General features: G+C 36.5%; 1 protein-coding gene across 1 annotated transcript in view; it reads right to left on the bottom strand.

The window, feature by feature from the left end:
* Positions 1-816: 816 nt before the first annotated feature.
* LOC127810625 (cleavage and polyadenylation specificity factor subunit 3-II) overlaps positions 817-17,012 on the bottom strand; it is an 87,733-nt gene continuing 71,537 nt past the window's right edge. The window contains 1 exon segment of the mRNA XM_052350194.1: positions 817-1,144. Within this exon segment, the coding sequence (XP_052206154.1) occupies positions 983-1,144 (162 nt within the window). The 3' untranslated portion in view covers positions 817-982.

Here is a 17,012-nt window from a genome sequence, read left to right as displayed (position 1 = left end):
CTTAATTATTTATCTGGTTCTTGACAATATAATAATTAAAAATGTCATTTGTTTTTATAACAATTTTTTTGTTTATAATTATATAATTTTCTATAATAACTATTTAATATATTAGTAATTTTTATACATTTTCAACACAATAATAAAATATTAACTAAATATTTAACATTAATAAGCACAACAACATACTTAATTACTAAGCATTAATCATAAGACAAATTTGATACAATCATTTGATCCTAAGACAATCCAATGTGATAAAATCCTAAGACAAATCTGAACTTTCAAAAATCCAGTAAAATTGCATTTAGATATAATCATTTGATCCAATTGTTTGTCATTCAAAATTTAAAAATTCAAATGATTTGTTTGGATGTATCATGTATGAAGAATTTGAATTTAAGTACAAATGCATCCTTAAATTTGGATACCAAATAATAGAAAATTTTGAAATGACACCCATGTGGGTGTTGTTTCAAATAACATAATATGAAAGGAAAGTATTTTAAAATATAAACTTCACATTACGTTATTTGAAATTCTTCTCTCCAAAACACAACCTAAGGTTAATATTGTTAAAACACAAAAGTCCATTTTCATTCCATAAATTTGGGGGGGAGAGGAAAAGAGGCCTTGGGATGGAAGCCCCTTCCACCCAATTCTATTCCATTCCATTCCATTTCTCCCAAACTTGGAGAACCCCCTTTCACCCAATTCCATTCCATTCCATTCCGTCTTCCCATCACAAACACACTGCAAGTGTGAAACCGCTGGGAGGAGAAAGTAAATCATCAAATATTCCTGAAGAACGAGACAGACACCCAATTTGAAGCTTGATTACGGAAAATGCTACAAATTTGTTTATGATTATTACAACTGGAAACATGAGGTTTTAGCATTCCGTTCTCCTGTACATCCATAGACAACAGGTAAAAGCAGAAACCTGAACCGGCGATATGCAGATTTGTCGGCTTTACTTTGCTCAGAGTTGTTCACCTCCCTTGAGTATGTTGTATTTGCAGAGGGGGCAAGTTGCATTCATTTTTAGCCATTTCACAATGCAGGGAGAATGGAAATGGTGGCTGCAGGGAAGAGCGTGAACTTCTGCTCCGTTGTCATACGGGCTGAGACATATACAACATTCCTGTGAAAAAAAAAAAAAAACAATTGAGACCAATTTGTCACAATCAGATTATCAGCTCAAAGGGAAAGGACTAACTTTACATAATAAGAAAGGTAGCCGATGATTTAAGTTCATTTTGAAGGCAAAGTTTTGCCCTTCAATAGAATCCATTACATGGCAATGCTGAAATTGCACACTCGACTCTAGTTTCTTTAAAAAATAAAAAAATTATCTTTATGTTTAGTTCCTGAAAGAAGTACTCTAGTTTAGTTCATTCGCTTCAACTCACTCAGCCATTCTATAAATTGTATACTCCTTCAAATTCCCTGGCAGTTCTCCGGAGGAATTTAACAAAATTTTCATGAAATTTGGAAACGACATCAATGCCTACACGTAAATGGAAGAAACCAATGGAACTAGTGCAGTCCTCTCCTCTCCAGTCTTGAAGAATGATTTTCTCTTGTTTCTCTTCCAATCTAAAGTATGCAACAATTGGCACAGATCCACCACACCACACAACAGCTACCACAAGCAAACAGGACAAGAAGTGCAATATGAAAGGCAAATGATCTAGAATGTCTCCAATAGTAAAATCAAGTATGTTCTGACAAAGTGACTTATATCCAGAACGCCAACAAGGCTAAGCCTGGCTGTAGTGGCCCCAAGCATGCACAAAAAGGTTTTGACACCATTGTAACAACATTACTAGAGCTTACCTAAAAGGATTACCAACAAGTTATCGCTTGGTCTTACCACTACATTTACATGCTAGATCCCTCGTGCAAATGTTTGAATTATGAAAATACACATCACCAAGGTGGCTTAGAGTTAGTACAATCATCCCCCTTTATCAACATGTCCATGCAATCTTCTTCAGTTGACCACTAATACCATTGGGGGTGGCTCATTGATACTAGATGACTGTTAAGCTTCAGACCAAGAGTACATGAACAGATGCATAATTCCTGTTACAAAGCCTCATAACACAGGCTTATTATGGAATTAACGTTTAAGCCCTTTCTCCTCGCATACCATCAGCCCAAATAAATTTCTGATATAGAATTGAATAAAAACCAACTGATAGGTTATCTTATTGATATGTGAACCCCACCATCCAGTGTGTAGACTCCATAACCATAATCAGTAAATGACTTCATCCTTGTGCTGTAGTGTCCAAGATCATATAGATACTTAATGTGGTACTTCACACATGCCAACAAGAGTCAAGGTTATTATCCTCTCCCCATATATGCACTTGTGTTATTGCAAGGGACCTATGGTTCATCAATAACTAGTAACAAATACAAGAAACCGACTCAATTACCCCAAATCAGTAATTGGCCTTGCACTCACTGATTCCACTCAGACAAGTACACAAGGCAAGTCTAATACCATAAGCAATGGTGAAACAAGCCAAGAAGAAGTGATATTTTCTTCTTGCTCCCATTTCATATCCAAGTTCTGATGCCAACTTTGAATGTTGGGCTTTTGGATTATTACAATGGACTTCCGCTTGTGCCTTAACATCCTCATGTTGGGTCTAAAATAGACCACCATCAAATCGATGAGATTACAGTGCCCTTGAGATTACATGGTCACTTGCTCCAATGCACGAAAAGCCAAAATGGTGCTGTTTCATCATTTCCAAAAACGTTTCCTACCCCGAAACACCAAAAAAACATTTCTGGGTCGTTTTTGTAATTTTAAAAATGTTGTAGGACTGTTTTGCAATATAAAAAAATTTATTGGAAGCGCGTTTCCTGTTCTGGCAACCACACAATTCCGTCTCTAATCGAAAACTTTTAGCCTAATCTGTTCTTCCTTCTTCATTTTGTGAAAAGCTAAAAGCTCCTAAGTTCCCTTTGCTACCTTCATCATCATCCCTTCATTTTCTCGATCTCGTTGTGGTTCTGCAGCCTCTGCTATTCCATTTGCCGTCGTCATCCTTCCATATTCTCAATCTTGTCCTAGTTCCACCGTTTCGTCTGCCACCATCGTCCTTCCATCTTCTCGATCTTGTTGTGGTTTCCTTATTCCATCATTCTATCCATCTTCGACTGGCGACTGCAACTCCAAACTCTTCAACCGACAACCATCCATCTTCTCATATATATTATATGTATTCCCATTCCTAACTCTTTCTCGGGTAGACTGTAAATGTATTATATATGTATATATTCTGTAAATGCATCTATATAGCTGTGACTGTGAATGTATGTATATATATAGCTGTGATTCTACATATATATATTCATATATGTACAGAAAGAATCATGATAAAGTGGAAGAACTTTCATAAATTGTATTATGCTTGATTATTTTCTTTCTTTGGATTTATTGTTTGTTTTTAATTATTAAGTCATGGTTCATGATAATAGAACTTGTATTTATGTTTTCTTGAATGGATGATGGAATAATGTTTATGTTTGATTAAATAATATTTTTTTTATAATTTTCTATATTAAAAATTATATTTACAAAAAAGACCCCTATTTTTTTTTATTTACGCATTTCTCCCGATTTTTCATTTCCTACTTTTTTGAAAAATGTCATTTTCCCATTTCTATTTAGTAGCATATCCATTTCCTGTTTCTGTTTTCATGCAACCTATGTCATGTGCACAACCAAAGTGACTTTGGTATCATACTCGTCCAAACAAGCTATCAAAAAGATAAAAGGGGCATTTGAAAATGCTATCAGTTCTTTGTGTTCATTTTCAGTGTTGGTTTTTGTTACAATTTTAGCAAGAAAAATCTGATGATTATTTCTGATTCACTACCTTAATATATATACAGTTAGGAGGAGAGCACTACTCCACGTCCTTAAAATAAGGAAGCACTTAGCTAAACCATCTAGATCACTCACTAAGTCCATAACTTAGCCCACTACTAAGTAAATAAAAGCGAAGAAAAAAAAAAAAAAACACATTAGCAATTACATGAAACAAATAACAACAATTTACACATTAGATAAATCTATAAAATTTATCTATTATTATCGATACTCCCTCTCAAGCTGATGAATGTCTTCCATTATCAGCTTGCTTGTTAGCCTTTGAAATGTTGCTCCCAGAAGGCCTTTAGTGAGAAGGTTTGCAAGTTGACTTTCTGTAGGCACAAATGGAGTGGATATTAGACCACTCTCTAGTTTTTCTTTTATAAAATGCCGGTCAACTTCCATATGTTTAATACGATCATGTTGTACCGGATTGTGCGCAATATTGATTGTTGACTTGTTATCACAATATAGCTTCATAGGATCCTTCCATTTCACTTTCAGATCTTCTAAGATTATTTTAATCCATAGTAGCTCACAAATCCCAAGGGCCATTGACCTAAACTCTGCCTTTGCACTTGATCTTGACACAACATTTTGCTTCTTATTCCTCCAAGTCACAATATTTCCTCCTAAAAAGGTGTAATATCCAGATGTTGATCTCCTGTCATCTATTGATCCTGCATAATCAGAATCCGTATAGGTTTCGAGAGTTAGTTCTTGTCCTCTTTTGAATAGAATTCCCTTACTTGGTGTGCCTTTCAAATAATGCAAGATTCTATGCATGGCTTTTAGGTGCATCTCCTTAGGATTGTGCATAAATTGACTACCCACTCCCACTGCATATGCTATGTCCGATCGGGTATGTGATAGATAAATGAGTATCCCAACTAATCTTTAGTAGAGACCTTTATCTATTGCAACATCTTCTGGAATTACTACTTAGTCTATGATTAGACTCAATAGGGGTTTCAGCTAGCCTGCACCCTAGCATACCTATCTCGGTTAGCAAATCAACAATATATTTTTGCTGGGATATGAAAATACCTTGCTGTGAGTGAGCTACTTCAATACCCAAGAAGTACATCAACTTGCCTAACTCTTTAATTTCAAGTACCCTAGCATACCTATTTCGGCCATAGACCGTCTTATAAATAAGGTATGATCTCCTTGGCTTTGTTTGTATCCCAATTTCAGCATGGCTTTGGTAAATTTTTCAAACCAAGCTCTAAGTGATTGTTTGAACCCATATAGGGCTTTGTTTAACCTACATACCACATCTTTCTCTATTGCTGAACTCATTTCCAGTGGAACTTCCAAATAAATTTTCTCCTCTAAATCTCTATGTAGAAATGCATTTTTCACATCAAATTGTTGTAGTTTCCAGCCAAAGTGAGCTGCTAGGGATAGTAAAATCCTTATGGTATTTATTTTTGCAACCGGTGCAAAGGTTTCAAGATAATCCATACCATAAGTTTGGGTATAACCCTAAACAATTAGTCTTGCCTTGTATCTTTTTAAAGACCCATCTGAATTGTACTTAACTGTAAATATCCACCTACACCCCACTATATTCTTCCCTTTAGGCAACTTTGCTAGATCCCATGTCTTATTCTTTTCAAGTGCTTGCATCTCTACCCTCATAGCATCTCTCCAATTCTCATTGCTTAATGCCTCAGATACTGTTTTTGGTATGGGAATTGAGTTAATGGTAGTGAGAAATGCTTTGTGGCTAGGAGAAAAATTTTCATAGGACATGAACAGATGCATGGGATGTTTTTGTACAGGTTCTAGTTACTTTATGGGTAGCAATAGGTAGGTCACAGGAATTAGATAGGTCAGCAATATGTTCAGGTTCATTAGGAGAAATATAGGTAGAAGTAGTTATCTCATTAGGTACTGATTCATGTTCAGGATTAGATGCTGATTCAAATGCTTAAACAAGTGCAGAATGAGCAGTTGGTCTCTTCCTCCTTGAGTGTACTTGAAGTGGACGAAGTTCAAGTTTCTAAACATGCACTTCTTCTATCTGCTCTTGAGGTTTAGACTAAGTCTCGAATGCAAGTTGTAGAGATACAACATTAGGTTGAGAGTGCTAAATAGATGAAGGTGATAAGAATGGAAACTCAAGAAGGAATAAATCCTTATTTGTTTCATTAGTTATTGAAGTCTCCCCCTGAAGAAAATTCTAAACAAAATACTGATTTTGTTCAGCAAATGTAACATCCATAGATACAAAGAATCTTTTGGTTGGTGGATGAAAACACTTATACTCCTTTTGAGTAGGTGAATATCCCACAAAAATACACCTAAGAGCTCTAGCATCAAGTTTTCCCCTTTATTGGGGGTGTAAATGAACAAATGCTACACACCCAAATATCTTAGGTATAAGTCCACTAAAGGTTGAAACTTGAGGAAAGAATTGAGACAGTAATTGGAGAGGGCTTGGAGAATTCAAACTCTTTAATGGCAGCCTGTTCATAAGATAAGTTACAGTAAGTATAGCTTCCCTCCAATACTGTTTTGGCACATTCTTTTGGAATAAAAGAGCTCTAGTGATATTTAGGAGATGTCTGTTATGTCATTTGTATTAAATTAGAATAAATGTAAACAAGTCCCCACATAGTAGTATAAAGACTGGATATGTTGTTGTTGTAAATGTAAACAAGTATTATTGTATTGCTGCATGGTTCATTTCTGTTATAGAGTTAGAATTAATCAGTCTTCTAGAAGGTATGTTTCTAGAAGGGTAGCTGACCAAGTTAGTTTTATTCAGTCAGTTGGGCAGTTAGTTAGAGTCTTGTAACTCACGCCCCTATATCTTATAAATAGGGATTGTGGAATAGAGATAAGAAGAAGCTTAGTGCGCCTATTTACGAGAAGGTTAGGTTTCGATTTTTTGACTTGTAATTGAGATTGAGTGCGAGAGATAGAGAGTGGCTGGGGATAACTTGTATTCTCTAGAATCCTGTTAGTTTTCAGAGCATATGGGCAAGGTAGGGTTCAGTTCTTGTTGTAATCATCCTATAGTTGTTTCAAGATAGTGGAGAAGAGGTCCCAAACAGTCTGGATGTAGGTCTTGTTCCCAAGACCGAACCAGGATAAATTTTGTGTGTGTTCTTGATGTTTTATTTTCTTATTTCTTGCAGTGTCAATATTGATTATGTTATTTGGTGTATGAGTTCCTAAGGAAAGCTATTTGAGTTGAGATAATCGGTGGAGTGCTGTGATCCGCTCCAACAATGTCCATTCTTCCTTTCGGCCACCCCATTTTACTGTGGAGTATTCACACAAGAGGACTCATGAATTATGCATCTTACTTGGAAATAGGAAATAAGGATTTGACTGAAATAGTCCTTAGCATTATCTGATCGAATTCTTTTGATTTCCACATTGAATTGAGTTTTTATCATGTTATAGAAAACTAGAAAAAGGGAACCCACTTCAAATTTATTTTTTAAAAGATAGATCCAAGTGGTTTGGGGCACAATCATCAATGAATGATATAAACCACCTAACTCCAGTTATATTAAGAATGGGTGTCCAGACCCACTCCTGGAGGAAGTCTGAGAAAGTCTATTCAAAATGGATTTAGATACTCAAAATTTTCAAAAATTTATTTTCTGAATTTACTCACTAACAATAGAAGCCAAAATTAATTATACAACATTCCTTACACTATCATCTCGGGTTTACCACCTATACATTTTCAAAATAAAAGGGCGCTAAGACTTTAATTACAGAAGGAAACACTCTACTCTTGCCCTCAAAACTATACCCACGGATCTTGATGCTGGGACATCTCTATATATATCTAACTGAGACTCGCCTCAAATAACTATCTTTCCCTTTCCTGGAATGACAAAAGAAGTAAGGATGAGCCACAAGGCTCAGCAAGTATATAGCAAAGGGAAGCATCAATAGATCAATATATGAAGGCATGAATAACTCAGAGCCAAGAGAAAATCACTACCCGACATCTAGACATCAATTGGATTCACGCCTTCTACACTTGACAACATCCTCAAAGAAATACAATTTTTTATATTTTTTCAAAACACATTTTTCAAGGTGAGCCATAACCATTTAATCTATAGGTTGCTTGAAGGTTCTGCAACTTTCCAGTTGAGGAGCTGTTCTTATCGTTGCTAGAACTGGTGCTTCAGATGCACCACTTGATTCAGTTGAGGCAGACATAGCTTTTAAGTAAATTGAACTTGATTTCTTGAGTTAGGAGATTGCTAAGTGTGAAACTAGAGAGAGAAAAATATATTCTGTATATTTCCTTACTAACTAATAGGTTCTACACTTATATATATATATACAAATACATGGGGTCATGACATAAGCATAGGTCAAGACATAAGCGTAAGGCTAACCCTAGGAGAAATATACACACACAACAATATACAACTCAACACTCCCCCTCAAGTTGGAGCATACATATCATATGCACCAAACTTGTTACAAATACACCTAATTCGAGGGTCTCTAAGGGATTTAGTAAAGACATTTGCTAACTGGTCATTTGAATTGACAAAATCTGTAGTAATACAATCACATAAAATCTTTTCTCGAATGAAATGATAATCTATCTTGATATGTTTGGTCCTCTTATGAAAGACTGGATTGGAGGTAATATGTAACGCAACTTGATTCTTATAAATTAACCTCATATGTGATATCTCTCCAAACTTAAGTTTCTGAAGTAATTATTTTAACCAGATAAATTCACATGTTGCTAAGGCCATAGCACAATATTTTGCTTTTGCACTCGACCTTGCAACATCTTGCTTTTTACTTTTCCAAGATACCAGGGAGCAACTTTGATTCCAAGAAAGTACTTAAGTAACCCTAAGTCCATAGTTTGAAAATGATGGAAAAGATGTTTCTTCAGCTGAGCAATACCATCTTGATCATTACCTGTAATGACAATATCATCACCTGATTGAAAATAACTTAGAACGATTTTTCATTAAATATAACCACTTGCATCGAGAATAATCGTCGATGAACGTGACAAAATATTGAAAATTTAAAACAGACACGACACGACTAGAACCCCAGACATCAATATGAACTAAAGCAAATGGGGGCACAGCCTGATTAGTGACACGCTTTGGAAAAGAAATTCTAAACTATTTTTTAAGCTGACAAGACTCACAATGGAAAGACGACAATGTAGATAGATTGGGAACCATCTTTTGAAATTTAGCCAAACTAGGATGCCCCAAACAGTTGTTGAGAAGAGCATGAGACTCACTCACTGGGTAAGCTGTTAGTGTTAGTGGCATAATGTTAGATTTAGATGACATCTAATAGATAATTATAGGACTAATGATATAATGTTTCCATATTTTAAGATTATGTCTTCATTCATAACTCTCCAATCAATCTTATGAATGAGCCTTTAGATTTCCTGACGATAGTCTTATTCTTAAGTGTTAAAAATATGTGACAAAGACTTTTGGGTTAAGGTTTTCTTAAAGGTTAATTCCCACTAGATTTCTTAGAAGCGGGCTATGAGTAATCAATTACGGGCTGGTACATGGGTTATTACTTTTGATTAGTATGAGATAATAATGATAAAGGATGGCGAGTTGCATACCATAATTTATGAAATGGATATAGTAGACATGTGAGTAGATGTTAGTGGAACATCTACTGAATGTGACGCACGTGATAGATTACATGGCTGAGAGGATTTATGATCTATCACAGGCTTCAATTGTGTTACTGACCCTTAAATTGGAGGCAACAACTATGTTGCCTTGTATGTCGGTGCCTGAGATTTGCCTTTAATAAGAACCATTTGGTTACCGGGTGGGAGATGCTCAGTGTGGTCTCAGTGTAGTGGGATATGAAGGCAGGTGATTACTAATGGACTCCGTCGACCTCCAACGTGAGGTGAACATCTTATGCGATCGGTGATGATTGTGATTGTATAAACCTCTAGCCAGAGTACACTTGATTGGAAAGTGTTTCCAATGTTGGAAAGAGTTTCGATATGTCATCTCGACCACACCACACTAAATCTTGGCATGGCTATCGAGTTAGTGAGCTTGATCAGTCTATGGCTCTCATTTGATCGGGATGTTAGTAAATGGAGAGATTATAATATATGGTAATTGAAAGCCCAAATAAGTTCTCATTGAAGTTAAACTTATTACTAGTAGGATCACCCTGATATAATGCTAGTTGTCACTCAGGATCTTTCAGGGAGATTGAGAGATCCTCGTTGTAGACCAAAGTGTTTGGTCGGCATTAAAGAGTTTGACATGTCCCGATTGCTATTTAGTGATGAACCTAGAAGGTCACACGCATATCCTAGTGTGGTTAACTAAACAATATAAAGTTGTGATTAATGATCGTCATTAAGAGTTAATGATGATACCCTTAAGAGTTAATTGATCGAGTTCGAATTTAATTGGAGCAATTGTCAAGAGTTGATAGGCATACCGTTAAGAGTTAATGGGGGCCTTAGTTTTATCATGAGATAGTGAAAGGGACATTAAGAGTTAATGATGGGCCTGAATGCAATTTGGAGAAACTTAGTGCAAAAAGAGAGAAACAGTCGATAGGCCTTAGAGGTTGCCGACCGTCCAGTGGTTAAAACTAGTTGATCGATTGAGGAATATGTCGACTAGTCATTGCGAATCAGTCGACAGTTTGCTTTGAATGGTTGACCGTTTCCAACAGCGAGGGTCGTGATTCGACATGATTTCTTTGTTGTTTCTGCAATCGTTTGGATGACGCGTGGCTTGAGGACGACGACATGCGTCCTTGATGCTCTTGGGATGTCTCTCTCTTGTCTCCTCTCTCTCTCCTAGTCGTTTGGACGGATTTGGACATTCTAGGGTTTTGGGTGTTTCATATAAAAGGAAAGAAGAAGAAGAAATCTGAGAGGCTTGCCTTTTTGCCTTTGGTTGTTCTCTCTCTCGCCCAAAGCTTCCGTTCTTCTTCCTTTGATTCCAAAGACCCAAATCTCTTCTCAATTTTTGCTCATTTTCTTGCTCCATTCATTCCTTGATTGCTAGAGTAGCAATCCCATTCCAATAGATAGTCTATTGGATTGGGCATTTTTGATTAAGCCCTTTTCAAGCTTAATCACCCACAGGAGACCTGGCTAGCACATAGGTCTCGCTGTGGGCTTCATCCACATTAGAAGCGTGGATTGACTAGGTCTCCCGTAATTTCGAGAGATGGATTGGTCATCCAACTTGCTATTTGGGGTAGTAGGAAACTGCCGCTGGAATCATTCGGGAGTTGTTGGTGAGCAACAGTTGATGCCACGGGAGGAGTTTCAACCCTTATATTGAAATTGAAATCTCCATAAGGTATACCCCTAAACACCTTATGGAATGGTTTTGGTTTTATTGCATGTGATGGATTGGAAACCGAGTCTTGCAAGGTAGTCTTGAACTTATTTCCGATGCGTTCTTGTTATATTTTTGAAATTTTTTTGAAAATACTAAACCCTTGCATTGATACACCAAGCGTTGGCGCTATCCCTTCACAAACAACAGGAGATTTAGGAAGGTTGAGGTGATAGAGACCTTGTGACTCACATTCGACGCCAAGTATTTGTCTTGTATCGCGATCATAGATAGTAACAGAAATGTCTTCAAAGGTGATAGAACAATTAAAGGCACATGTAAGTTTACTGACAAATAGAAGATTAAAAGGACAATGAGGAAGATAAATAACATAATCTAAAGGTAGAGAAGGTAAGGGTTTAGCAGTGCCAATAGCTTTAACAACTACTTTGGAACCATTGGCTAAAGTTACAGAAGATAAAGAAATAGAACTAGTAAAATGAGAGAAAAGATGGGATTACCAGATATATAGTTAGAAGCACATGAGTCCAAGACCCACAGTCTTAGAGAGGATGATCGAGCGAGACAGGCAGTGGAGTCATCGGAATGGGCGATAGAGGCAATTGGGAATTGTTGGGATGTCTTATACCTTAGATACTCGTCATAGTCAGCCCCAGTGAGAGAAAGAGTTTGATGGATGTCTATTAGAAGATACAAATCGAGATCCATCAACAGAAGCAACATTAGCGTGAGGAGAGCGACCATGCAGCTTATTACACTATTCCTTAGTATGCCCCCACTTTCGACAGTAGTTACACTTGGGGCGTTTGCCCCGATTACCACCACGATCTCCTCCTAGTGCTCCACAACTTTGAATCTGCGAAGCCATGACTGAATTATCACCTATGGAAGAGGCAATCACGGTAGGAACAGAGGAAACTTGAAGAAGATGGGAATATACTTCATCCATCGTAGGGTTGCAAATGAGTCTAGCCGTTCAGGCTCAGCTCGATACTCGATTCAGTAAAAATTCGTCTGAATTCGTTTGTTAAGATAAATAAGTCAAGTTTAATCCTAACTTTAAAACTCGATTTGTAAACGAGCTGAGCTCAAAGCTCTGCTCGATAGGTTCGCAAGCTGGTTCGAATAGCGGCTCGCGAGTTGGCTTGATTATAGACTTGCAAGCTAGCTCATGAATAGACTTGTTTATAAATACATTAATAAAATTATTTATAATTTTGAATATACTTGTTTATAAATACAATAATAAAATTATTCATTATTTTATAAAATTATCAAACTTTACATTATTATAATAATATCAACATATAATTAATAAAATGTGCAGATAAAAATATTTTTTGTGACTTAACATAAAATTATCAAACTTTTCATTATTATAATAATATCAATATATCATTAATAGAATGTGTTAAAAAAAAGATTTTTGTGACTTAAAAATATAATGTGTATGTGTTAATAAAATTATTCATAATTTTATAGAGATATTATTTAACCTAAAATTATAAAACTTTACATGATTATAATAATATCAATATATCATTGATAGAATGTGTTAATAAAAAGATTTGTTGTGACTTAAAATTAATGAACTAATGTCTAATGTATGAGTTTAAATAATTATTATTTTAATCGAATACGAAAAGGTTTAGTTGAGTAACAACTAACAAATATTGTACTCGACTAATTTTTTATTTTTAATCAAGTAAAACCTAAACATTTAAGGGATTAATTGATTATATACTTGTCTTACTCAAATATATGATAGAATGACATTAATTAAATAACCAAATAGTTAATCGACTAAGTGGTATATTACTTGAGTAACTGTAATATTTAATTTAAGTATCTATCGAGTAATAAATAAATATGGATTAAAATAACAACTCTATACTTGTATCATTAAATTTCAAAAAATTACTACTTAGTAACTGCATATCTTACTCGAGTAATACTTAATTTACTCTACTAACGTCATATTAAATTTCAAAAAATTAATTGTTACATAGAGTATTAAATGCACATTCTAAGTATTTTATCTACAAACAAAATATATATTATTGAAAACAACTAGACAAATATTTTGATTATCTTACTATATGGTGAATGATATTATTATATTTATTGTAATTTGTGAAATTATTATTATTTGATCATCATGTCGATGTTATATTTGTTGATCATATGTTGATATTTGTTGATATTTTTATTGTACATCAGTTTATTAGGTTTTAAACCAAAAATTTGATAAATTTCAGGCCGAGCCCAAGTTAAGCTCAAGCTTGAGCCCAGCTTCGAGGCTCGACTTGAGCTCAAGCTAGTGTTGACATTTGCCGAGCTGAGGTTCTAAGCTCGACTCGACTCGATTGCAACCTTAATCCATTGTAGGGACGTTAGGACTGGTAAGGATCTGGTCACAAACAGGAGTCAGGATCAATAGCAGCAAGGGTATAGACCACGAAGAACTTATCTCTTTGAGCAGTATCCTTTGCAATAGTCTTACCAGCCTTAGAAGCTATCTGACCAAGGAAATTGGGAAGAGTCAAACCCTGTTGTCTTAAATTAATCAGATTAGACACTATCGAATACAGGCATTGGATGTCATTTGTGTAACATATCGCATCGAGCGATAAGAAAGATCGAAACAACTTACCCTGATGGGCCTACGCAAACTTCCCAGGGGTCACCCATCCTTGAGTTTCCCCAGCTCAAGCACGCTTAACCCTAGAGTTCTTTGCCTACATTCAACCCAAAAGATATCTAGCTGGTATTATTTCCTTCCTTACTTATTCTCGATATATACTACCATTCTCTGGACTCTTGGGGTATTACAATTTGTATAGAGAGTCTTAGCCCGACTCCACAACTCACAACAAGTGGTATAGGTGGTATAGATTGGGTGAAGAGAGGGATCAATTGATTGTCACAAAAGATTGCATAACAGAGCATCAGCTTTCTTCCACTTAGTTTTGTCAATGTTCACATCCTCAACCTTGGTAGTTAGATGATTATTTAAACCTTGACCCATACACCACAATTCAACAACCTTAGACTAAGAGATAATTGGAACTACCCATTAACTTCTTAATAGCAATGGTTGGAAAGGGAAACGAGATACTAGAGAAAGAGGCAAATTTACTGGTACCTAACATGTTAGGTCAAAGGCGAAGGTTGACAATGACGACAACAAACGAAGATGTAGCGACGACGCGAGATCTGTGTGATGCACAAGATCTGGAGAAGAGATCCAAGAGTTGCGCTGGAAGGAGAATAAGGAGCGTGATCTGGGGTTGGCTAGGAAGAAGATGGATCTGAAGACTGACAACAAGATCTAGAGACTGACGACCAGATCTGGTCAGTGCCAATAGGATTTGAGCAAGGCTCGGTTGGATTTTAACGGTGGAGGCTGGATCTGGAGGTGATGGTAGATCTAGGCAATAACGGTGGCCAAGTCTAAGCGAGGCGCGGCCAGATCTAGGCGAGCTAGGTGTAGATCTGAGTAAGGGCGACCGAATCTGGGCAACAATAGTGGTGACGACCAAATCTAGAGGCGATGGTGAGAACCGATGGTCGGATCTGGGCAACAGTGGCGACGACAACTGGATTTGAGCAAGTGATGGTCAGATCTGAACGGGAATGGCCGGATATGGACAAGAGTGGCCGGATTTGAGCGACGAAAAGGCAGATTCAGCAAGACTGGGAGACAGAGAGGAAGATTCAGCGAGATGGCGATAGTGACTGCAGCACGGCGGTAAGGAGACCAAGCAACAACGATGGTAGGTGGCTACGATGATAGTGGTCGGATCTGGGTGATAGCAGCTGGAGATGATCCTAGAGCTGAGTGGATGCGACCAGATCTGGGTGAACAAGATGGTTGCAGTGGCGACCGAATTAGGGTGCTACTGTGGCACTGAAATAGGAGATGGTGCGGCCAATGAAACAGACGGTGCTACAAGAGATGTCGCTAAAGGTGGATAGATCTAGAGTTTGGATTTGAATGGCAACTCTAATACCATGTGAAACTAGAGAGAGGAAAATATATTTTGTATATTTCCTTACTAACTAATAGGTTATATACCTATATAGATATACAAATGCATGGGTCATGACATAAGCGTAAGGTTAACCCTAGGATAAATATACAACTCAACACTTGGCTTTATTGTCACAAGGTGATGGCTTTTCCAAAATAGGATTTTATGGCTTTGATACCATGTTGCGATCTTAGCAAGAAAAATCTGATGATTATTTCTAATTCATTGCCTCAATATATATATAGTTAGGAGGAGAGCACTACTCCACTACCCCACTTCCTTAAAATAAGGAACCACTTAGCTAATCATCTGGATCACTCACTAAGTCCATAACTTAGCCCACTACTAAGTAAATAAAACTAAAAAAAAAAAAAAAAATACATCAGCAATTACATGAAACAAATAACAATAATTTACACATAAGATAAATCTATAAAATTTATCTATTATTCTCGATAGTTTTCATATTTTTCTTTTGTCCATTTCAATTAGAAGAAATGGAAATTGAACATGTTTGATTTTGCTGACAATTGTCCAAATAAGGGAAAATTTCAACAGCATACAATGTTAAGAGTTTTGTGATTGTGTTCAAAATTTTAATATAACCATATTATTAATAAAAATATTATTATATTATATATATAGTTAGTATTATATATATATATATATAGAGAGAGAGAGAGAGAGAGAGAAGAAATGGATAGAACTCAACCTGGAAAGAGGTATTAGGCATTTCCAAAATTTCATTTTTTTTTTTCAACACGAAACACAATGAATTATCGTTTTCAGTTTTCAATTTCAAAATTTGGAAACTAACACAAATACAAATAGACCCTAACATTTTTGGTTTTCTTCTTTTACATGTATGAATCCCGGTGCAATTTTCCAATATAGGTTGCACACACTAAAACTAGTGGAGATACTACCCCCTATGCTCCCTCTTGATCTGTACTGCAGCCCCTTGACCCATGCGATCATGTTCATAAGTTAACACTGATACCATAAGAAACTTACTCAATTGGGCTACTCTCATGAGAAGAGCCCTTCGAGCCTATTTTTTAAAATTTCTGTTGTTGCTATTTACTGTTCTGTTGCTATAGTACTTTAGATAGTAATAGCCTCTTATTTTTACTGTTGTAAGTTTTAGAAGAAGGTAGTTACTGCGCTATGTGCAGAGATGGTTAGAGAATCTAAAGTTTGTTAGAAGAGTAGGGCCCACCTGGCAGGAGAATCTCTCCTCCCAGACGCTGGAGGTATATATGCCTACATAAACGAGAGAAATAGTATAAATGAAAATCAGAATTCCTACTGTTCTCCCCTCCAATTCTCAGTTCTCTCTCATTCTCTCTCTCTCTCTCTCTGTTCTTTCTCCCGTTCTTCGCTCGCTCTCTCTGTTCTTTCTCCCGTTCTTCCCTCGCTCTCTCTCTTATTTTCTCTCTATTATTGCTTCTTGTTCGGGTATTGGGTTCTCCTAATTCATATCGGAATTGGGAGATAGAATATTGTTAGGCCAGGCCGTGACAATCTTGGTATCAGAGCATCGGTTCTTGGCCGAGGTTGTCAAATTGGTATAATGGCGATAGGAACCCGCATGAAGAATTTTGAGACAGTTGTAGCAAGTCAGCCCAACTGTGTCGGAATTCCAGAGAAGGATTGACCATCTAGAGAGATCCGAGGGGAAAGGAACCATGAGGCGATCTTAGCGATGGATTGCAAGCTAGAAGGTTCATTGGAAGGGATGGA

The sequence above is a fragment of the Diospyros lotus genome, chromosome 9 (assembly GCF_014633365.1).
Source record: "Diospyros lotus cultivar Yz01 chromosome 9, ASM1463336v1, whole genome shotgun sequence".
Taxonomy (NCBI): Eukaryota; Viridiplantae; Streptophyta; class Magnoliopsida; order Ericales; family Ebenaceae; genus Diospyros; species Diospyros lotus.
The sequence above is the reverse complement of the archived record's forward strand: the minus strand, read 5'-3'. Positions and strand labels throughout refer to the sequence as shown.